Source organism: Penaeus vannamei, chromosome 34 (assembly GCF_042767895.1).
Source record: "Penaeus vannamei isolate JL-2024 chromosome 34, ASM4276789v1, whole genome shotgun sequence".
NCBI classification, from domain to species: Eukaryota; Metazoa; Arthropoda; class Malacostraca; order Decapoda; family Penaeidae; genus Penaeus; species Penaeus vannamei.
In genome coordinates this window covers 14,351,654-14,376,653 of record NC_091582.1, presented here as the reverse complement: position 1 = coordinate 14,376,653, position 25,000 = coordinate 14,351,654, and the positions used below count along the sequence as shown (strand labels likewise).

Here is a 25,000-nt window from a genome sequence, read left to right as displayed (position 1 = left end):
ATTCTGTTGTTGCTGAGCACGCTTTCTGGTTGCATCCTCATTCAAGACAACCTTTAGGTCCTGAAACAGTTGATGCTTTTGGTTTTTCAAGTCAGTAAGACCTTGTTCCATCTTCACAATTGTGTCTCTAGTCTCCTCCAATGTCATGGCATGTTGCTTTTTTCTGTTCTCACGCTCTTTACGGAGTCTTTCTTCTTCTGCATCTGCTTCTTGTTCTGATGGTGAAAAGGATATATAAATATCTACATGTCTGTATATGGTTATGAAACATATATTTTCTGGTGATGAAATTGAGCTCTTCAAGTGACAGCAAGCAAAACTTGCTTTTGTTAGGTCAGAAAAATCATTCATTGTTAGCTGGCTGTTATGCAGTCTTTTGGGGGTATATAATAATGAAGATAATACAACAGAGGTCAAGAGCATCCAATGCCACTTATCCACTTACCTTCTTTCTTCCTCTTGCGGTCTCTGATGATATGAGCTTTCAAGGATTCCCACATCGCACGACTCATCTTTGGTCTTTCTAGCAACACCACAGGGGGGTACCGTCGGTCACCCCCCTCCCCTCCTCGACCTCGTTTCTCAGCCTCAGCAAACTTTACCATGGCATTTGGTGCCTACCTTACATCAATGCCTGCAAAATAAGATGTAAATGTCCGACTTTTTTACACTGAGAAACACATACTTTATACAGAACATGCAATCCTACCAGATCAGGATACAGATTTAACTTAATTGTTCTACATGAAAACATGAAGGCGAGTAGAAATACAAAGTGAAAAAAAGTTTTTAATCACAGTTTCCCTACAACAAAAATTTGATTATCCTTCCAAGGTCACAGTGGAACCACAGTGAATTAACTGGGACACAGCTGCTTAGTTTACTACTGCTATCCAGCATGAACTTCTTTTGTACAGTAACTTTCCTTCCAAGGGCTTATGTGAAGTAACAACTGAACATTTTTAAAAGGGAGAATTAACTCATAAACCATCTCTCTAATATGAGTAAAAAAGGAAATCTGAAAATAATCCCCCAAAATTTATCTATTTCGATTTTCCGAAGTCAAGTTATCTTTTCCCGCGAAAAAACAGAACCCAGATGTGTGATGTCAATTCCAGAACACGATCACAGCATTTGCTGCATTCAATACATTGTACATGGCGGGCTCACTACAAGACTACAGCGGCAGTGAAGTTTCATCAAATCATTCTGACAAGGACATTGGTATATGTTCTTCAGAGGGTGCCTACGTCTTCAAAGAGTTGGAAGAAGAGAAATATCTAGGATTGTTGGACCGTACATGCACGAGCCCGATGCTGTGGATGTTATGGGAGTTGTGCCAAACCAGCCAGACATGGAGTGGCGTCATGACCCGAAGAGATTGAATGAATGGTAATTTTAATTATTTTTTATAGGCAAACGTGTGATCCCACTTCTGTATGGTACAAAATTTCTGCAGGCTTAGCTATCTCTTGTCTGCACCCGTGGCGCAGGCCTACATCCATTCGCGAGTGGTGGGGCATCAGTATTTATTTGTATTGTGCTTTTTGGGGTGAACCTACCCTACCTGTGTAGCAATACATGCACACTTGCAATGCATTCGGCACACTGTGTTGTACCCACGCAATGAATGTTTGCTACACCGCCAACCAAAAGCACTCTTTCAGAGTTTGTTTTGCTCTGTTATGATCATGACAAATATAAATTGGAAATGGCCTACTGTTTTGCAAATCCCATGTCGTAAGTCATTTTGTTCGCAAAGCAATCGGGCTTGAAGTGTTTCAGGCAAAGTACGCTGGTTGGCACAGGCTGAAAGTTGCTCCGCTTGGCATGCACAAAACATGTCCACTTCCTTACTCTGTCGCGGTCTTTTGGCCATTCAAATAACTGGTGACATGAATGGGAACAATGAATTGCTACACAACGCCACGGCATCCTTTGTTACAAACTTTAATAGCTTGAAACAATTTTGTGATATCCTTGACTCGTGGTGCACTGTGTGTATCACACTATTCAACAAGATCCTCCCTGGTCCTGGGAATGACATCACAACCGGGGATTGCCGAAGACCGCCAAGTTTTGCATCTTTGTTTCTAAGGGCGTTGCTATAGGATTTCTGGGGATACCAGAGGGACTCTTCGAATTTTTTTTTGCATGAATAGGCTAAGCATACAATATTGAACAATATTCAAAGAAAAAACAATGCACGATAATTACTTCACATAAGCCCTTAAATGATTTGTAGCAGGCCCTTGGCCCTACCTTAAAGGTGCTAGAATTTTCTGTATGGTACTCATTCTGGCAACTACTGCCAACTATCTAGCATTTCTGGAAGGTCAATTGCTATGTAAAGCTAATCCTGACAAGTAAACATGTCATGACTCGTCATGAAGGCTAAGTTTCCCATGACAGCTCTAGCTGTGTCCATCATTAAAGTGTTAACCAGGCCTGTGAACCATTTCTGCACAGAGTTCCATGGTGTATCCCTCACTGTAGGAGGTAGATTATGGCCAGCCAGCAGAGAAAAGCACTACTCAGCTGAAAAATTAAAATGAAACTTATTGTGAACTGCCATTATAGCATCAAGTGAAAAAAAAAAAAATGAAAAAAAGACATCAACTACCCAGAGAGATAGTGGAAAGTCTCCTCAACTAAAAAAGTTTATTATCATTTTGATACAGTACATCATATAAAGAGGAAAATGACAAAAAAAAAATTTGCATGAAGAATATCATTGCAAAGAGAAGGTAAGGAGTGTTCATATGGGCAAGGCCCACAAGCCACAAACATGGGAGAGCCGCCACTCAAGTAAGCTTAATAACTGGAGTTTGGTCCATGTACTAGCCAGGAGGCACCAGGATCCAACAGGTTAACATGTCACTCCCATCAAACATTACCACACTGTAGCTGGTAGTCCTTCTTCATCTCCAACAAGCAGAGGGTGTTTGTATGACTATACCCATGCCCTCTTACCTCATCGAAAATGACAGTTCTCTTCCACTAACCATTAACTGCAACAGGAGCAAGATAGTCCTTCATATCCTAAATTGTTGGACAGTAACTATCCAAATAATCAAGCACAGCATGATGTATAAATTTGTCCCTCCCACTGAAACTGTGGAGACTAGAATTTAGTTTGATCTTGTCGGCAAATTAAGCAAAGGTTCTGGAGAAGACAGTTTTCTCTAAGAAGTTGTTTTACAAGGTCATTAAAATCTTATTCTTATTGACTAAAAATTAATACAGTTGAAATAGCATGTGTAAAATATGTCTTCCGACTATGCAATGGCTCTCCTGAAGTTTTACATACTGTCTCACCAGCAACTGACAAGTATTATCATCCACTGCAATATTCATTCCTTTCAAATCTTTGTACCTTTATCGTGCAATACTTCATACATCGACTCCACTAGATAATCCTCAATAAAAGTTAAATATAAGCCCTATTCAATTACCCCAATCCCCTTTATAAGCTCACTTTTTTATTTCTTTTTTTCTTCAATTTTTTCCAAAAACAATTAAATTGTTTTGCTTGCTCTGGGACACAACACTGTGGAGGTGACTTAAGATATTCTAGATTGGTCCAAGGGGCATGCAATCGTTTTGTTCTTGTGACTCATATCTTATTCCTAAGTCAAGTTATATCCTCATCTTCGGCAACTTTCATGTACCAACTTGGCCCACAAAGTTTCAGTTAGAAATCTTAGTTGGTAAACAGTTCAAATACATCCAACTCTAGTATTAGTTGGAAAGTTTTGAATTCCAGCATTTTTCACCTGGGGACAACCCCCCACACCTGCCTCCCTCGAGAAAGTTATCACTTATCTGGAAATGGATGAGAAAATATAACTTGTCAGGCATAATGTCTCAGTCTTCCATTTTCTCTCTCTCTCTCTCTCTCTCTCTCTCTCTCTCTCTCTCTCTCTCTCTCTCTCTCTCTCTCTCTCTCTCTCTCTCTCTCTCTCTCTCTCTCTCTCTCTCTCTCTCTCTCTCTCTCTCTCTCTCTCTCTCTCTCTCTCTCTCCTTTTCTCTGTAATCCTAATTCTGAGTTCTAAGTCAGCTTTTAGTTACTGACTTCTTGCCTCATTATATGCTGCCTCCACTGTCATCCTTAAATTTCATTTGTTTTGAATCGCAAGAACAGAATGAATGCACACCCTGTGGACCAATCTAAAATATCTTACGTCTCCTCCACATTGTTGGGTCCCCAGTGAAGCCCAACAATTTCATTGTTTTTGGAAAAAATAACACTCATTTTTTGCAATCTTTAATTTCAGAAAATAATGAGACAAAAGCTAAAATAACCCTATTTTATGGAGGTTTTCTTCTTTATCCTTGCTATATCTACGCCCATGAAACTTGGCACATAGTAAGAAGTGCCCAAGACCTCTCTGGTCCCAGATTTTTAAGTTGCTGGCCCCTTGTTAACCCTGCTTTTTGGGGCTTAAAATCACAAAAATCTTGATTTTGGCAAGATGTCAGAGAACCCTGATGTTCCCTATCCCAACAAAACATGTTCCTTTACAACACCTTTCTAACAGGTGGTCAATCATCTCTCTATATCATTCCATTCTCAGAAAATCTTGCTTCTAAATATGGTTGTACCCCTGTATATATGCCTATTACCTTTAGGCAATTTGGGACCCCTCTATATTTCGGCCTATACCAGGCTGATTGCAATGATACTTGGCATTCTTGATGATTGGCCCAACTACACCTAGGACCCAAAGCATCAATTTCCTATCTAGTCGCAAAACCTGTTTCGTAGGACCAGAAAAATCCGCAAATTTTTAAAAGTGTATTACTGCACTGGCCCAGTAGTGTCAGACGGAGATTCCCAAACATTTTTTTACATACATTTGGGGTAGTGCTCACTTGTTTACCAGTAGATTGGAGCTTACTGGAGGGACAACCCCACACCCCTCGTTTATGAGATTTAGGGGAGGATAAGAGTTTGAGTTGTTGGGTTTCCAGTGCACTGGCCAATGCAGTGATAAAATGTACCAATAGCATTAGTGAATTATCCAACAATGTATAATAATGACTATACACAAAGATAAACAATTTCTTGTGTTTCACCACAAATACTTGGAGGGTTTTATGTATTCCACTGCAAGAGTGGGGGCTGGCAGTCCCCCTATGGAGAGGGTTGCAAGCAGCCGTACCCCCGCAGTAGACAATATGACTGATATTTTAACACACAATTTCCCCGGTACTTTTCAATCCCTCCCCTGCTATCAAGGCCAAGAACATGAGGGATTGGGGAGTTTGCATGCAGTAATTTTTATATATTTGGAAACTAGGGAGTAAGAGGAATCAATCAATACCAAAATCATTGTGATCTATAACCTATTGTATGAAATTACTCCCTAATTGTGTGAGGGTGTTGTGAACAGACAATATTCATATCATCAGATTTATTCTCGTGCGATTCCGTAGCAATCACAGCCGACGATTTTAATGTGTTAAGTCCTGTTAGCAGGGGAAGGCATGAAGTATATCAGTGAAAATATTTGGTAAAACTGGTTTGAATAAGAAGAATTGCGAACAGAAACATGTAAAATTAGCACAAAAAACACTAAAAATCGGCTAATGAAACTCTACGGACATGTCCGCTACCTTCAAAAGTCTACGCACCAACACGCCAGAGTTCTAAAAACTCGACAGGAATCCAACCCATCTTTTGGCAAAATCTACAGGGTTTCACACCTTCCAAACCCCCCAAAACGCCCTAACCTCTAACCCAACCAAATCTACTAATTTACGGTGCCGTGACTAGGTGTTCCCTTCGGGCACTGCCTGATGGGAGGGTCAATGGGGGGCAATCCCCCAAACACCCTACGGGATGCATTCTCTTCACCTCGGTATATATGGCAAGATAGAGCTATATCCATACTGTAAACAATAAACCAAATACCTTTATATATTGAAAGACCGTACTGTCAATTTTCCTTCGCTTCTTTCGGTCAATTGGTCAGTCTATTGTGGATGTGATCGCTTTATTTTTATCACTTTTTGGGGGATTTGGGGTACTTGATGGCCTCAGAAATCAAACTGCGATAGTTATTAAGGTCTTTTTCTTCTTCGTTTCCACTGTATAGTCTTAAGAACAACCTACGATCGATGTAACATCAAAAACAAAACATTTCTCGCTGGCTTCCTGCCACCGACTGCCCGAGAAACATCCTGTCAAATCTGGCGGCAGAAACGCGCAAAAGGGTCTTCAGACCGATTCCCTTAAATCACTACTTAATAAATCTTGAAACATGAAAGTGAGGTATAACAACATTAACAAAGGCCTTTGAAAGCATGTATGTGGAACAGCAGTCACTGATAATTAGCCAAATATCGTTTTGACAACGGCATAGTATTACATGAACTACTTAACAGAGCGCAAGAATGAGTTGACTGGTCACAATTTTGCTTGCATTCACGATGTCAACATGGCGAGGGACTTAGAAAAAGATAGGTCGTGTTTGTCTCTTCTCTGTCATGTAACTCCTTTATTTTCAATTTGCGCACCTCATGCCATAGATAAAAAGTGTCTCAGTTTACGTCAAGGTAACCATTCCACATCTTTTTCTTTAACTCAACTCCTGATTGTTATCCACTGTAAATTTCCCTATTTTGCTGTATCTTTGTTGTTTGACTCAATTTCTTATGCTTTATAAGATGGCAGTGTCAATTTCCTCCTTTCTCTGTGCATTGCTCTCAGTAACATTGACCTTAGACATACCAAGAAAATAGTAGACATAAGGCGCTTTTTCCGGTGACTACACTAGAAAGCCTTGTTTTTTTCAGTACTTAGTGCAATATCCTCATTAACATTATCAATGTTACCAATAATACTCCATACAGTGTAGCATCAAATTTGAATTTCCCATTTCTTCCAGTTTCAAAACAGGCAGAGGTGCTCCGGTCACTCATCAGCCAGGTGCAGTTGTTTATATATGACCCCGCCCCCATAAATAGGGGTGGAGTCATAGGAAACTGTAGTACTACAGTTCCTTGACGGCAGAAAAAAGGCCAATATAAATGAAAGTCAGTGTTGCATGTATGCCATCTGAATCCAACAATGATATCTTATATAGCATAAAAAACAGAATAAGAAACAATATAGTGTCTTCATATTTGCCATGAAATGACGAAAATGTCCACTGCATATCACTACTATATAACAAAGTCCACAACACACTCACAAAGCCAGAGTTCTTAATATCTGTTTTCTATAGGTTGGCACAGTGATAATAAATGGGGGGGTACTGGGGGGTTTGCCCCCCTGGGTAATTGGTAAAGACTGCGATGCACCCTCGCACACACCAAGTCAAAAAATTTGATTTCTGCAGAAAATCCAATGATTTTATCGATTTTCAGCGTTGTTTCTTCAGCGAATTAATAATTCAGGAGATCGAGTACCATTTCTCCATCGACGATCTTGATTTGATAGTCCCGTTAGCAGGGGAGGGCATGAAGTATATCAGGGAAATTATGGGGTAAAACAGGCTTAAATAAGAAGAATGAAGATCAAAAATGCACTGTATAGTCTTAAGAATAACCCAGTATGAACACAACACTGGAAACATAACATTTCTGACTGGTGTTCCGTCTCGAAATGAGCGGGCCAGCCAGGTGTCAAACTGTCAGCAGGCGAAAGGAAGTGTGAAATGCAGAATGCGCACAAATATAATAAGGCTATAAATCAATATTAAAGCACGTAAATGAAGTATGAGGAGATTAATAAATCACGTTAAGAGCATGAATGTGTAACATTATACAGTAATAAGTAGCCAAATACTGTTTTGACATACTGGAACTACTTAGGGCATCGCATTAAGGAATTATGCGTTCAGTCTTGTGTTTTTCTTCGCAAAGTAAACAAGCTCATCGACTTTGAATTTGAAAGACGGGCGCGCGTTATATTTTCATCATTTAGATGTGACTGTAAGGCCTCTGCATCTTATACCATATCCTATCCAACTCTATTTCATCCACTCTATAAGATGGCGGTGTCCAATTTGCTCTATCTACGCGCATCATTCTCTTCTATCTCTACCCCCCATTTAGAGAATAAATAGAAGATAAGAAAGGTTAGGTAACATGAAACCCTGGTTTTGGGACTTTGTCCCTAAATGGTGCATAGCTATCAGTAACAATTACCAAGCAGTTTCATCTAGTGTCGAGACCACTGACACCTTGTTTGTCACTACACATGCACAGAACACCAATCGGAGACTTTTCTGTCATAGTCACTTCCATAAAAATGAATAAAAAAAGAGAAGATACTGACCTTACTTCATACTTTAATGACAACCCCTCCCACAAGAATATCAATCAATATAATGGAAAATAAATCTGTAAACAAATATCAACATAACATATATGATCTTTATTACGCTTCACTCTTCTCATTACCATAGTTTCTTTAATTATTTCTTTCTGCCTTTCTAGTTATGGCCGTACAGATATCACCTTTCAAACTTCGCCTGTGCTACCTTCCCCGTCCACACCTCAAAATTAATTTACTTCCACATGCATATTGCAGAGCCAGGAATCTCAGTCTCCTTACTCACTTGGCCTTGCATACCTCTCAAAGACGCGGAAATAACAGCTAAGCAACGGCGGCGGCGGCGGCGGCGGCGGCCAGGGAGCCCGAGTCCCAACCCAAACATTGGTTGGCAGATGAGGAAAGCGGCGCCGCACATTTCAACGTCGGCGCGACTTTTGTAGGATATCTTTTTATCATTTATTTGTGTATCGCGCTTTATTGCTTGTTGTGGTTGTTATTAAAGTAATTAATGCTGCTTATCATCATGATTCATCTTTAGCTTCTTTTACTATTATATATTTATTAACAAATAGATTATAGTAATCCCAATAATTATCTAATGATAAGGATAATAACAATATTAAAGATAAATGTAATAATCGTCATCATAAGCTTTTTCTGTAGCATCCTTCTTATCTGCAATTTCTTACATGTAATAATCGTCATCATAAGCTTTTTCTGTAGCACCCTTCTTATCTGCAATTTCTTACAATTCTTTGAATTTTTTTGCTGCTGAATTCAAGTAATTTCAATTCGACGCTTTGCCATCACAGGCGTGCCAACCTGTCATTTCAGTTCGGGAACACGCACCTGCGACTTGCCCGCGACCCAACACCATACAGAGAGAAGGCCTAAATCTTCTTATATTTCATTTTGTAATTCTTCAATTGGCCATTTTCATTTACAGAATGTTTGAAAGATATTTTATGATCGAGCACATCTGAAATTGTTATAAGATCATGGAGGAGGCATAATGTTTATTTTTAGCCTTAGCAGAGTCATAAACGTAATACAAGTTAACATCATAGGCAGCACTGATAAATGGAAGATAATGAATCGTTCGAATCTTTTTTTACGTAGCTTATTCGTTAAACTCGTAAACGATTGTTAATTATTATTCTTAGTAAGAAACAAAAACACGGAAAATAGATATATTACATTTGTTTTTGAGATATATCAAAAAGCACATAGATGAGTAAATTGTTCAATAGTCACGGGCAGTACAATTTGATAGTGATCCTTCGAACAAAGCTCCAAAGATACTACGATATTACCATTTCTTTTGTTTTTTCAAATGATTGATAACCATTATGGTGGTAAAAGCGATCATAATAGTAAAAATGATAAATAATAACTATACAGTAATAGTAAACTATTATTATGAAACAATAATCAATCATTATATTTTTATTATCTGTATCATTAGTAATGTTATCATAATAGCATTAAGAACATTAAGTATAGATACTAATAGCTTAATTTCCTAGAACCAGTTTGTATCCAAACCCATTAGTTTTCAAGAGATTCCCATCGATATCTTTCTACTAACGAAATATAGCAGGGATATAGGATATCGATAGAAATCTTTTGATAATTGATGGGCTTGTAGATAGGTTCTAGGGAAAAAAATCATATATACACGATATATTTATGATAACAGTAATAGTAATGATAATGATAATAATGACTGTTATTATTCATTATCATTATTTTTTTTTGTTATTATCTTAATCATCAATATCATTATTATTATTTCCATAATTGGTATCATTATTATTATTATCATTATCATGATCCTTATTGCTATCAGGATTATTATCCTCCACATTATTACTATATATATCATGAAAAACATTTATATGGAAAACAAAAGAAATGGTAATGCCTTGGTATTTCCGGAGCTTTATTCGAAGGACCGCTTGCTGCCTACCACACTTTGAAGAAACTCCTATTACTGGCTGTGGCCATTCACTTCGAGTGTTTATCTGTCTTTTGATAAATCTCCAAAACACATGTAATATTTATTCTCGTAAATTCTTTTCTTATTAAAAGTGATCATACGAGTTTGATTATAGACTATTTATCCCCCAGTTCTAATGACAATGATAATGATAACAACAGCAACGACAATGATGATAATATAACCATAATGAGAATAAGAAGTGTATCACACATGACAAGAGTGATAATAAAGGATGATATTATAATGATAATGATAATGATGGCAATTATAATAATGATAGAGGCGTGATGAAGATGATGAAAATGATGATAATACATGGTATTTTGACAGCTGTTAATTGGCAAGGAAACATATCCTTGCCACTTCGATATCATAGATAACACAGGGAAATTTCTGTCTCCTGGTTATTTTAACAATATCGAGTAGATTAAGTAGGTAATCACGTGTCAAGCCAGATCTAATTTCTCGCAGCACACTTTCTTTGCTCCATCTCCTTTTTGACCCGACAGTTTGTTTGATATTTCATGGAGTGTTTACTTCAGTGCTTTTGGAAAAGAAATAACAAGGGTAAAAAGAAAAAAATAGAAAACAAAGGAATTCAATAATACAATGACATAGTGGGCTACCAGTGTTAAACTATTCTATCAATGATAATACTAATAATGATACTAATAATAATGATAGTGGTAATAGTGATAATGATAATGATAATGGTGATAACAATAATGATGATAATAGTAAAAATAAAATTTGTATAGAAAAATAATCGTAACAATAAAATATGTAGAGAAACTGTAGACTAAAATGTATATAGAAAAAAATAGCAATAATGATAATGTTGATTCTAATAATGATAACGATAAAAACAATAATAGTAATAATAGCAGTGATGATAAATTGAAAACACTAACAACAATAAAAAAATAATCCAAATGAAAATGATAATGATGATAATGAAAATTACAATGATTATTATCCTGATAACAAGCGCTCGCGCGGAAAGGCATCTATTACATATATCCCATAATAATTGTTGTTATTTTTTCATTATCATGGTTGCTGTTGTTTTTATTGCAAGTATTATTTCTATTACTGTTTATGATTATGATTAAAGTTATTCTTCTTATTATTATTATTATCATTATCATTATTATTGCTGTTATTGTTATTGCTGTTGTTTTTATTGTTTTAAGTTCTATTTCTATTATTGTTTATGATTATGATTATAGTTATTCTTATTCTTATTTTGTTATTATTATTATTATTATTATTATTATTATTATTATTATTATCTTTATCATTATTATCATTATTATTATCATCATTGTCATTATCATTATCATTGCTGTTATTGTTATTACTGTTGTTTTTATTGTATTATTTCTGTTATCGTTTTTTATTATAATTATAGTTATTCTTATTATTTTATTTTCATTATCATCATTATTATTATTATTATCATTATTATTATTATTATCATCTTCATCATCATTATCATCATTATCATTATTATTTTTATTGTTATTAATTATTATTATTATTATTATTATTATTATTATTATTATTATTATTATTATTATTATTATTATTATTATTATTATCATTATTATTATTATCATTATTAATGCTATTATTGTTATTACTAACATCATTATCTTTATTATTATCATTGTTATCATTATTAATATAATTGTTATCATTATCATTAATATGATTATGATTATTAAACAATATCAATAGTAACAACAATGATAATAATGATAATGGTAATCATTATTGTTGGGTAGGAGAGGGGGCTCAGAGGGGAAAAGGGGAATGGGGGAGGTAAGAAAGGGAGTAAGGGAGAGAAGGAGAATGCTACAGACGAAGAGGGAAGTGGGAGGGACAAATGTAGGGCTTACAGTGGGATAAGGAGTGAATTTAAGGACGATTTAGGAGTGAGAGGGGATACCAGAACGGGAAAGAAGGAAGAGGGTGAAAATAGGGAGATAAAAGAGGAAAAGTACTTCTTAATTATTTCCTTCCTTAGAATTTTACGAATTCCACTACCATCAAATATATAATAAGAGCGATGATTGCATGCACAGGAAAGTACTGGCAAAGTGGCGGCAATCTGGCCCTGCGCGAGACATATGTGTCGGATGAGAGGAGAGTCGGAATTGAAGGAGACAACAGATATTTTTTTTTACAACCTTTCAAGTGATTTAGGGGACTAAGATATTCAACGACAGCTACTGAAAAGGAAGGAAACTATCGCTGCGGCAGAGTTGATTACTAGTAGGTTGAACAATGTCTTATTTTATGTTTTTACAATTTTAGAAGGGAAAGGAAGAGGAAGGTCGGGCCAGTAAGAAGCTGGCCAATTGGCTCCCGTCCGGGCCCGGGTCTGCAGGGATTTCATACCCAGAAATTGCGGGTGGTGTTAGAACAGTGGATGGTTAGTATTCACCTGGATTACTTCTAAGCTAGTAGAGGCAGTTACAGTGTGATTTTGGAAAAAAATCTTGATTATGGGAACAGCCTGAATGTTTTCAATTTACAGTTTTAACCTAGCCTCTCTTGACCCTTTTATTCCTAAGGAATGTAGGTTGCGATTTGTAATACATTTGTATTTTTGAACAAAAAGTGTCAGAATTAGGTTTAGTTTCAGTTTCACAGAGCCGAATGGCACAAGACAAACTTTACTTGTAATGGATAGAACACCAGATAATATGGTAGAGGTTGAAGAGACCGATGCATGTAGATAGAGCAAAATAGAGCAAAATGGAAACCGCCTTCTTATAGAGTGGAAGAAATAGAGGTAAATTTTTTTATTATGACAATCGGGACTTCCCAGACAATATTTATATTATCAGATTTATTCTCATGTGATGAGAATGAATCTGATGATCATTTCTGTAGCAATCACAGTCAACGATCTTGATGTGTTAAGTCCAGTTAGCAGGGGAGGGCATGGAGTATATCAGGGAAATTATGGGGTAAAACAGGCTTAAATAAGAATATTAGCGAACCGAAATGTGTAAAACTAGCACAAAAAATGCTAAAAATCGGCTAATGAAACTCTACGGACATGCCCGCCATCTTTGAGTTAAAAAAAAAAAAAAAAAAATACGGTAATCCAACCCAGCTTTCGGCAGAATCTACGGAATTTCACACCTTCCAAACCCCCCAAAAACGCCCTAACCCATAACCCAACATAACGAAGCAATTTATGGTGCCGTGACTAGGTGTGCCTGATTGCTCGAGGGGAGAGATGATAGGGGACAAGCCCCCCAACACCCCACGGGACGCATTCTCTTTACCCTGGTATGTACGGCAAGATAGAGCTACATCCATACTTTAAACAATAACCAAATACCTTTATATGTCGAAAGGCCGAATTGTCAATTTTCCTTCGCTTCTTTCGATCAGTCGGTCGGTCTATTGTGGATGTGATCGCTTCATTATCATCACTTTTTTCAGTATTTGGGATATTTGATGGCCTCAGAAATCAAACTGCGATAGTTAGTAAGGTCTTTTTCTTCTTTGTTTCCACTGTATAGTCTTAAGAACAACCTAGAATCGATGAAACATCAAAAACGAAACATTTCTCACTGGTCTCTTGTCACTGGACTGGCCAGGAATCGTCTTGGTAAACCTGGCGGAAGAAACGCAAAAATGCGCCTGCGCAGAAGGTGCTTCAGACCAATTTCCTTAAATCACTGTCTAATAAATCATGAAACATGAAAATGACGTATAACAACATTAACAAAGGGCAAGAATGAGTTGAATGGTCACAATTTTGTTTACATTCACGATGTCAACATAGCGAGGGACTTAGAAAAAGAAAGGTCGATCTTCTCTCTTCTCTGTCGTGTAACTCCTTTATTTTTGATTTGCGCACCTCATGCCATAGATAAAAAGTGTCTCAGTTTACGTCAAGGTAACCATTCCACAACTTTTTCTTTAACTCAATTCCTGATTGTTATCCACTGTAAATTTACCGAAATGGAGTGGGATAGGATATAGTTTAAGATGCAGAGGCCTTACACTCACCGTTAAATGACAGAAATATAAAGTGCGCATGCCTTTCAAATCCTAAGTCAATGAGCTTGTTTTACCTTGCGAAGAAAAACACAAGACTGAACGCATAACTCCTTAATGCGATCCCCTAAGTAGTTCCAGTATTACTACGCACATGTCAAAACAATATTTGGCTACTTATCAGTGTATAATGTTGCACATTCATGTTCTCAAAGTGTTTTATTAACGTCCTTATACTTCGTTTACGTGTTTTAAGATTGATTTATAGCCTTATTTAGATTTGTGCACATTCTACATTTCACACTTCCTTCCTGGGTTATTCTTCAGGCTATACAGCGATAAGGAAGATAAAATAGACTTCAGTAACGATCCCAGTTTAATATGTGGGCCCACCAAGAACTCCAAATGCAAAAAAAAAGTTATTAAAATTGAAGCAATCCAGACAGTAGAAGGAAGCGAACGAAAGTTTGATGGTTGCAGATATAAAGGTATTTGATTTATTATTTTACTATGTGAATGCAGCTCTATCTTGCCATGTATACCGAGGTGTAGAGAATGTGTCCCAGGGGGTGTTGGGGGGCTTGCCCCCATCAACCCTCCCCTCGTTAGGGCATGCCTAGTCATGGTAATTTATATTAATATATTAGGTGGGTTTATTGGTCAATACGTGTTTGGGGGGGTTTAGAATGTGTGAATTCCTGTAGAGTTTTGCTGAAAAGTGGGTTGGGTTCCCATAGAGTTTTTGATTTCTGGCGTATCAGTCCGTAGAATTTCAAAGATGGCGGTTATATCCATAGAGTTTCATTGGCTGATTTTATGCATTTTTTGTGCTAGTTTTACGCATTTTTTATCTTTATTCTTCTTATTTAAGCCTGTTTTACCCCATAATTTCTCTCATATACTTCATGCCCTCCCCTGCTAATGGGACTCTTAAATCTATCTCTAGAACAATTCATTTGCTGAAGAAACAACTCCAAAAATCGATGAAATCATTGGATTTCCTGCAGAAAAACATCTATTTTTTTTCGACTTAGTCTCTGAGAGGGTGCGTCACTCTCTGTAATGATTACTGAAAATAAGACTTTTCCTCTATGATATTTCCTTCATAAGTTGATAGTAAGAAAGTTGGGTATAAGTTGCTGAGGTTGATGTATGGAGATAGAGGGAACTGGACACTACCATCTTTTAGAGCACAAGAAATAGAGTAAGATACGACATAGTTTAAGGTGCAGCGGCCTCATTGTTACAGGTAAATAAAGAAAATGTCCGCTGCATATCATAGCCCCCTTGGGTTAATGGGAGGACCATCGGCAGTGTCACGGATAATTGGAAATGCTGGAGGATGTCAGGGTGGGGCATTGGAACATCCGCTCTTTTTGTAAGGATGATTGGTTGCCCATACTATTGAGGGAACTGGGGAGGCTGAGAGTTGGGGTGATTGCTCTCTCAGAGGTGAGTAGACCTGGCAGCGGCATGATCAGTGTAGGTGGCTACACTTATTACTGGTCAGGCCACAGTGATGGTCACCATCTTCAGGGAGTCACTGGAGGTCACTCCAGTTGATGAGCGTATAATGGTAAAGAGACTGAAGCTGCCATTTGGCAACTGTGCAACAGGACCAAGCTACGGGTTTTCAGGGCCCTGATAATGCCAGTTTTGCTGTACGGTAGTGGAACCTAGACATTATCCAGTGCCCTGGAGTCCCGTCTTGATGCCTTTTGCAGTAGGTCCTTGCGCCGGATCATGTGGTACAGTTGGCGGGACCATGTGTCCCACCAACGGTTGCACCGTGAGACTGGCACAGGACCTGTTACCTGCACAAATCCGGGATCGCCAACTCAGGCTATATGGCCGCCTGGCTTGCTTCCCACAGGCTGATCAGGTTGTCTCTGTAAGATACAACTCTGGGTGGAGGAGGCCTGTGGGACGACCTAGGAGGTCGTGGCTTGGGCAGATTGATCAAACTTGTCGTGAGGAGCACGAGATGGGCTGAGTCCCTGCCTGGTGGCTTGCCATGATGGATCCCCTGTCAGCGTTAGCTCCTAATGATGAAGATGATATCACAGCTCAGAGAGAAGACTAAGTCCACAGCACCCTGATACAGCTAGAGTTCTTTGTTTATGTCTACATTTTCTACAGGTTTGTTTTCTGTATATGCCACAGTTTCTGTTAATCTATTTTCTTTGACCCCATGTCGCCAGGCATGACATGTATAGATATGCCATACCCGATAATATGTGTTGAATTTAATAATAGTTTTTACATATAGATGGCTTCACAAGTACTAAGTCACCAATGATCCAATTACGCAAATGACCTGTCCCATGTTTACCCTTTTCCTTGATTTTTGATAATATTTTATAGTATTTCATACTGCTGTTAGTTATGTCAGTAACAATATTGTAATTATAATGTTTGTAACAAAAATTTGTGTCAGTATTGATAGCATTAGTAAAAAGTGAGGAAAAGTGAGGTCGCAAGATCTACTGATTGACTCCTTTGAGGGTAAGCATTGGTAGAGCCATCTATGTGCAGAAACGTTAAGGTGAGGGGGGGGGCAAGGGGTCAAATTGAGTTAGCTAGTGTATAGTATAGGTACATGGATGAGGAAACTACCAAATGAGTATTAAGCGCCTGCTATGGGTCATTTTCTTGCAGCCGACGGGAGAGCCCCTCAGCACCTGGGGAGGTATGTCGCTAATGAGCACCCAGGTACACCTATGTGGACTTCTGCTTGCTGCAATCGTGCATACGGCATTTAATTATGACATTGCGCATAGATATGAGGTCATGAATGTTCATGGAAGGCTTTTATACCAATATCAGGAAAAAATTATATCACCGTGATTTATGACGAAATATTTTATGAAATATATTTAAAAAAAAAGAAGAAAGTTTTGTCCTTTTACACATGAAATATGCTTCGATTGAGACTCCCTGGTAATATGTTTTAGTTTACGAGGTAGTATGTAAGTATATTACATACGAAGCACTAATTTTTGAAAATAGCTTATAAGTAAGGTTTGAAAAATTTCCGTTACATTTCGCTCAATGGTCGGTACATCTCAGCATGGGGAAATTTGAATTGATTTGAAATTGGTAGTTAAAGTTGTAAAGACCAATTCTGTATGAATGTTACCTAATTGTTGGATTTTTGAACTTCGGATGTATAAGCGAGATACAGATTATATGGAATTTTGTGCTCGGCTGCTTGCGCACTCTTCGTCTAGCGTTCAAAAAGCTATTGCATTTGTTTCCTGTGTTCCCGATAAAAATCAATATGTTTAGATGTTACCGTAGGTCTTAGGTACCATAAATTCGCAAATATCCCACAACACCTAGGCGTCTACATGATTTTATGCACTTCTTAGTAAAGATAATGGGTGCAAATGGCAAATCATAAACTCTACACTTGTTCTACTTTGTAATCTGTTGATATTGACAATTATCGAAGAAAACGGTATGAGAGGGATAACTAATATATTCTATCATTTAGATATAAAAGTCAATGTAGGCCTACTAAAGGAGGAGGATTAATCTTTTTAACTTTATGTGCATGCGTTCACATACATATGATCCTCCTCGAAAATTATAAACACCCAGTGACCATCTCCCCCTCCCCGCCACTGTGTGAAGCATAGGAAAAATTCAACGACATTCGTAAATTCAATGTACTAAATTCATATGCTTTTAAAATTCTCAAAATTGAACCACTATGTTGTATTCATGCTAGGACTTTATAATTAGGATGATTTTGTATTAATGTTGCCATCTACAGTTCCCCATTTCTTAAAAAAAAAAAAGTAATAAAAATAAAATGAAAAATAAAGAAAAATTAAGAATAAAAAAAAAGGTTTTTATGTGGTTTAGATTAGTTGTCTCTATGGTAAAATGCATTATTAAACTTTTCAGACGAAAATGTCTACTTTTATGGACAGCAAACGAAAAAAAAAATTATACCTTTACAGAATAGCATCCCAATTGAAAATGAAAATTCCTATTGACTTGGTAATCATTGCATTGCAAAGTACACTAAATAAGCATTTTCTTGATATAAGATAACATTAGATTCAGATAAATATAACAGAGATAACGAACTTTGGCAAGGTGCCAAATATAATACGCCGTATCCCCGTTCTTTGTTTACATAACCTTTGGTACATAATAACTCGTAATTTTTGTGCGATTCAAATGCAGTTTGTTGCTTTCATTAGAGCCTCGCAGTCCTAAGGCCGTGTAGTTGGCTGATTTTTTTTATTTTTGCCTTAATCAAAAAATATAGATTTTTTAATGCTGAGAAAAGCGAACCAAAAATAGTATTCTTATGTCAAGCAGTCCCCTGCCAAAAAGAAAAAAAAAAGGAAATTAAAAAATCGGCTAACTACTCGGCCTTAGGCTAGGGTTGATCTAACACAAGTATTTTTCTGGGACTATTCAGTAAAGAACTGTGGTAGTTCTTATGTACAGAAGACGAAGAAAAAAAAAGTTTTTTTTTTCGATTTTTTGGGGGGTACCCCACCTCCTATGGGGGAGCGAGGTTAAAATTATTTATGAAACGAAATGCAATTCTATACTCTATATCATGCAAAAAAAAAAAAAAAAAAAAAAAATCAGTCAGTTATCTCTAACCAATATTTTTTTTTGATGTAATGAGTAGGGAAAGGTGGCCATTTTCTGGGACAGTCCCCTTAACCAAGCATTGCCAAAGGGAGCACTTCATTTTTCCATTGAAATTGGGTTAAGTGTGTTTCCTAAATAGGTCACATTTTCTGTGGACCAGTTTCAAGCTAGCTGGAAACATTTCTGATTTATAATTATGTTATCCATTATTTTGTAATATTTCCTAATACCTTTCCTCTCCTTATTTTATGTTTATACATTATGATTGATTTTTATCTACTGTAGGTACTTGATTTTTTCAGTTTTCCTTTATATTAACTTTATTCTTTCTTAACAATTCAACTACATTACTGCCTCATTATAAGAGTCGTCTGCACATGAGTGTTTTCAGGCGCCAGGTTTCACAGTAGGATTCCGGCCATTCTGTGAAAGGAAGAGGGTAGAAATGTTTTGTTTTTCAGTGTTAAGTTCATTCTGGGTTATTCTTAATACTATACAGTGGTAATAAAGAAGGAATAGACTTTAGTAAACATCCCAGTTTGATATCTGAGGCCTTCGAGTACCCCAAATGCTCAAAAAAGTGCTAAAGAATTTAGCAATCCAGACAGTAGAAAGAAGCAAATGAGAGTTTGGTGTTTCCAGATATAGAGGTATTTGGTTTATTATTTTACAGTGTGAACACAGTTCTATCTTGCTGTACATACTGAGATGAAGAGAATGTGTCTCGGGGGGTGTATGGGGCAGAGCCCCCATTTATCCTCCACTCGGGGTGTGCCCAGACACCCCTTGTTATGGCAACTTAGATTGTTAGGTTGGGTTTATTGATCAGGATGTTTTTTAGGGGTTTTTGAAGTTATGAATCACTGTAGATTTTACCAAAAGATGGGTTGGGTTCCTGTAGTTTCTCAAAATTTGGTGTGTCAGTTTGTAGACTTTCAAAGATGGTGGTCACGTCCAAAGGGTTTCATTAGACTATTTTAGACATTTTTTGTGCTGGTTTTACTCATTTTTCTTTATTTTTCTTATTTTTCTTATTTGTATTACACCATAATTTCCCTAATATCCTTCATGCCCTCCCCTGCTATTTGGATTATCAAATCAAGATCATTCATGGTGAAATTGTACACAGAAAAGAAACAATGCCAAGAATTGACAAAATAATTGGATATCCTGCAGAAAAATGTCATCTTTTTTTACTAAGTCTCTGGGAGGGTGCATCGCTATCAGTAACATTACCAAAAGTTGTGCATTGGTAGTCTATGCATTTACAGGATATAGGAATAACCCGATCTGGAATCCAGGCCCTTTCCACATAAGATCTTTGGTGTATGTAGTCAGTTCATTTTTTACGCCAGCAGATTTTTGGATTGAAATTTTCTAATTGGTGGATAATTTTGCCTGGTGGGTTCAGCTGATTCTGGAAAACTGCCTTTGAAAACTGGTGGATATCGGTGGATGACTTGAACAGATACTATACAGGGGGCATCTAGTCCCTGATACATGAATAAAATAACAATACAAATGACAACATCATAAATGAAGAAGGTTTATTTTTACTGTATGGACACACTAAACCAGGACAAATTGAAAATGAGAACAAAATTTTTTTGCCATCAGTTTATGAAATGATATGCAGACAGGAACAGTGCACTCTCAGACTTAAGGCGTTTTAAGCAGAATGTCAAGACTTTTCTTGCTATGTCAAGATGGTTACACTCGCTTCCTAAGTCAGGCAGTGTACTGTCACCCTGGCAACAGCATTCTTTGTGTACTTTAGTGGTTACAAGCCTTTGAATGTGGGTGCTTCACAAGAACTCTACTTAATATTTTATGGAAGAATTAATTTTGACAGGTTTTGTTTCTGCTATTTCCATAACTTTACATTTAAAGCAAATGAAATTTACTGGAAATGAAAGGAGACAAAGATTATGGGAATGGAAAAGTCTTTCTTATAAATCATGAATCATTATAACTATTTATCTCCCTTTTAAACTCCTTGTTTCTCAAAATGGAGAATATTCCTGCTATTCAATGAAATACAAAGTATTTCAATTGAAAAGTCTCAGTTGGTAAAATAATAATGTAGAAAAACAATGAACCAGAACCAAAATAATATTTGTCATTAATAAAACATCAGCTAGAGAGATTGAATCCTATTAAAAAAATTTGGGATGTTTTTTGGGGGGGTTGGGGCAAATTTTTTGAAATTAAGAAAGTACAATTTTTTTGGTATGAAATTGAGGGAAATTAAAAACAACTCAATGTGGGCCAATTGTGGTACTCAAGAGATGTATGTAGAAGAATGGGGAAAAAAGTTTTTGGAGAGGGGCATTGCACCATTTGAGTGAATTTCAAGAAACTTAGTACCAAAAAGTTGTGAATGCTAAAATACTTTGAATATACAAATATGAAGAAAGATGATAAGATGTTCATTTCTTAAATTAATGTTAATCAATCTTACCCCCCTACCTACCCCCACCACATCAATCTTACCCCCTCCATACCCCCACCACATCAATCTTACCTCCTCCATACCCCCACCACATCAATCATACCCCCCTCCATACCCCCACCACCCTTAAGGATAGTCCCCTTAAAGGTTACCAACCTTGACTTTGCAGACAAAGTTGCTATTCTGAGTTTCTGAAAACTCTAGTGGTGGCTCAAGGCTAGATGGGAAGCTCCTGGGTCTGCAGGTCCCCTGGACCCAGATTAAGATCCAGAATTTTGAGTGTCTGTGCAAAAGGATTCTAAGAAATATTTCCCCCATACAGTTTTCACTAGATCACTATGCTTGAGCAAGTATATATTTGTACTGGAAATCTACACAAGTAGTATAGGATAAGAGTGCATAAGCTTTGATATCAAAATACTTTCATATCAACAGGGACTTGACCTAGAAAAGCAAGCTTAGGTTTATCTTTTGTGTGCCTGCACCTGTAATTAACAAATGTCATGCAACAGAATGTGCTGGCACTAATGATCTTTTTTTTTATTCTTTCTTCCTTTATTTTTTATTATTATTATTTTTTTTATTCATTATTATTATTATTATTTTTTACTCTTTATCTTTGGGCTCAAGCATTTCATGATGAATGAGGTACGGAGAAAGAATATTGCAATACTTCTTGTTAAGTTCTACATAATCATTCTATGTACTATATATTTACAGTTTAATAAGGTGTAGAATACCTTAAATTGTAATTAGTATCAATTAATAAAAAGTTGCATTTTCAAATCATTTAAAGAAGCATAAAGTTTAAAGCCAGTGTTGATATGCAAAGGAAAAATATGATGGGAGGTGAGTAGGACCCACCCATTTTCAGCTGATTTTGATAGTTATCCATTGGTTGATTTGTAATTTTAAGATTTAATAATTAACAGCTTGTACTTATTGATATCCCTATCATCATCATCATCTCATCATCTGGGGGTTAACGCCAATGGGGGCGCATAGCCGCATCCACCCTTTGCTTCCACCTTTTGGGGTCCCTCATGGCAATGTGCCAGGCAGGGACTCGGTCCATCTTGAGCTCCTCACGACAGGTTTGATCGATCTGCCCAAGCCACGACCTCCTAGGTCATCCCACAGGCCTCCTCCACCCAGGGCTGTCTTGTACAGAGACAACCTGGTGGGCAGGGTCATCCTGGGGAAAGCTAGTCAGGTGGCCGTATAGCCTGAGTTGGCGATCCCAGATAGTGCAGGTAACAGGTCCTGTGCTAGTCTCATGGTGCAACTGTTGGTTGGACACATGGTCTTGCCAACTGTACCCCATGATCCGGTGCAAGGACCTATTACAGAAGGCATCAAGACGGGACTCCAAGGCACAGGATAATGTTCAGGTTTCACTACTGTATAGCAAAACTGGCATTATCAGGGCCTTGAAGACATGTAGCTTGGTCCTTCTGCACAGGTACTGGCATCTCCAAATACTCTTGTCAAGAGAGTTCATGACCCCTGCTGCCAGGTCAATCCGTCTGCTGACTTCCTGGTCTGACAGCCCAGAGTTATGAACTACACTACCAAGGTATGTAAAGCTCTCTGTGACTTCAATGTCCTCGCCGCAAGCACGTACTGACTGAACAGGTTCTCCTAGCAAGTCCCCAAAGTCCTGGATCTTTGTCTTGGTCCAGGAGACCTCTAGACCCAAGGGCTTCGCTTCATTACTAAATGCATCGAAAGCCACCACTAGGGTTTCCAAAGACTCAGATAGAATAGCAATATCATTGGCAAAGTCAAGGTTGGTAACCTTGATATTGCCCAGAGTTGTACCACAATGACTTTGAACAGTAGCTCTGCCCAGTATCCAGTCCATGAAAGTGTTGAAAAGTGTTAGTGCAAGAACACAGTCTTGCCTCACATCTGAACTAACAGGAAAGAAGCTTGACAGGCCCCCACCACACTTTACAGCACTTTCAGTACCAATATACAGACTTGCTATCAGTCCAATAATCCTTGTTGGAATTCCTCCCAGTCTCAGGATCTTCCAGAGTGATTCCCGATGCACCGTATCGAACGCCTTCTTGAGGTCGATGTAGGCTTCAAGCAGCCCACACCCAAACTCACGACGGCTCTCTACAATGACTCGAAGTGCAAGGAGCTGCATGACAAGCATTTGTGGCATCCAGAGTCTCCTGCGAGATAAAATTCTGTCTTGGACTTGGGCGTTCACCAATCGTTACTTGACTGCATCAAGAGTTTCGGTTTTGAAGTCGTCCCTCAGAAGTATAGGGTCCGTCAGATTGTCGAGCGCTGTGAAGCGATCAGAGACTGATTCAGCAAACCCCTGGGCACACTCCCCCTCCCTCAGCCTGTCCAAGTGAAACACCCTGGGATGATCATTGGACCACTGTGCAGTTTTGAAGTGGACCCGAAGGGTAGCCACAACCAATCTATGGTCAGTACCAGAGAACTCAGCACTCCTATACAACCTGCAATTCTGGAGGATCCTCCAACAAGTGCTAACGAGTATGTGGTCGATCTCCTTGGCTGCATTACCTGCATCGCTGTACCAAGTCCAACGATGTGGGTCTGGGCGCTGGTACCAGGAGCCAAAAATCCTCAATTTCTGGGACCTAGTAAAGTCCCGGAAAAGGAGGTAATTCTCACTACCAGCATCAGTTCCTGAACCATGGGGACCGACAAACATCTCATAGCCAGCTCGATCACAGCCAGATACTGCATTGAAGTCACCCAGAACAATATGAATATCTTGCCGGGGACACCTGTCTGACACAGATGCTAGTTTGGCGTAGAACATCTTTTATATGTCAAATATACAAACAACGGTGGGAGCATACACAGCAATAAGAGACAGGAAGCCAAGTGCTAGCTTCAGTCTCATTACCATTATATGCTCATCGACTGGATGAGGGGGCGGCAGGCTACAGGACCCATCATCCACCTGCGGGGCTCCTGAAGGCTTTCCCCCACAAGCTTCACTTCAGGCTGGTGACTGCCAGAACGCAAGTGGGACGAGTAGGTCCCGTTCCCATCCTGTGTCCCTCCCAATGGGGCCTGCAGCCTGCCTCACTTGCTGGGTGGGAGGAGTATTACCCCTAGTCCCAGCATTTCCATTTATATTTTACGCTGCTGAAGAGGTTTATCTGGTTTATTATAGGTTATCCCTATCATAATGTCAGTAAAATAGTGATTAGTTTTTTAATCCATTTCAAAGGTAAAGTAACATTCATCACCTTGAGTACGATTCCTGAAAATAAAGTTGAAGCCAGACCTTTGGCAACAGCATAATAACATAGGCAATGTGACTGGCACGAAAGGCACCGTAAAGTGTCATGAGTGAAAACTAGCACGCTTTGCAGTGTCATAAGGGCTTTTTGCTGAAATAAGGACTATAATTGAGGTCAACCATGTAATATTCCTATGTAAAATTTAGGAATTATGAATCAAGAAAAAAGTTAGGGAAATATACACTCAAGTTGCTAACAAATTGTAAATAATGAATATTGATTGACACATTCTTTTCTAGTGAATCAATTGTTGGAAGTGGAGTGGTACATATTTACTCCAGATTAGCACAATCTGCATATAATGGATTAGTCTGTCC

At 38.0% G+C, this 25,000-nt stretch overlaps 2 protein-coding genes across 5 annotated transcripts in view; one reads left to right on the top strand and one right to left on the bottom strand.

Moving 5' to 3' along the window:
* LOC113809673 (G protein pathway suppressor 2) overlaps window positions 1-8,721 on the bottom strand; it is a 30,988-nt gene extending 22,267 nt beyond the window's left edge. For 2 of the 4 annotated variants that reach the window (XM_070145459.1, XM_070145461.1), the window contains exons 1-3: window positions 8,585-8,721; window positions 446-634; window positions 1-215 (exon numbers count right to left, since the gene is read on the bottom strand). The exon at window positions 1-215 is cut by the window's left edge and continues 14 nt beyond it. In XM_070145459.1, coding sequence (XP_070001560.1) covers window positions 1-215; window positions 446-605 — 375 coding nt within the window. In that variant the 5' untranslated portion in view covers window positions 606-634; window positions 8,585-8,721. Of the gene's footprint in view, window positions 216-445; window positions 635-2,262; window positions 2,501-8,570 lie in introns of those variants that run through there. The other 2 variants (XM_070145460.1, XM_027361333.2) reach the window with 2 other exon arrangements.
* Window positions 8,722-12,425: 3,704 nt separating this feature from the next.
* The window catches only part of LOC113829381 (3'-5' RNA helicase YTHDC2), a gene marked incomplete in the record, with an annotated part of 73,953 nt that continues 61,378 nt past the window's right edge, over window positions 12,426-25,000 (top strand). The window contains 1 exon segment of the mRNA XM_070145508.1: window positions 12,426-12,566.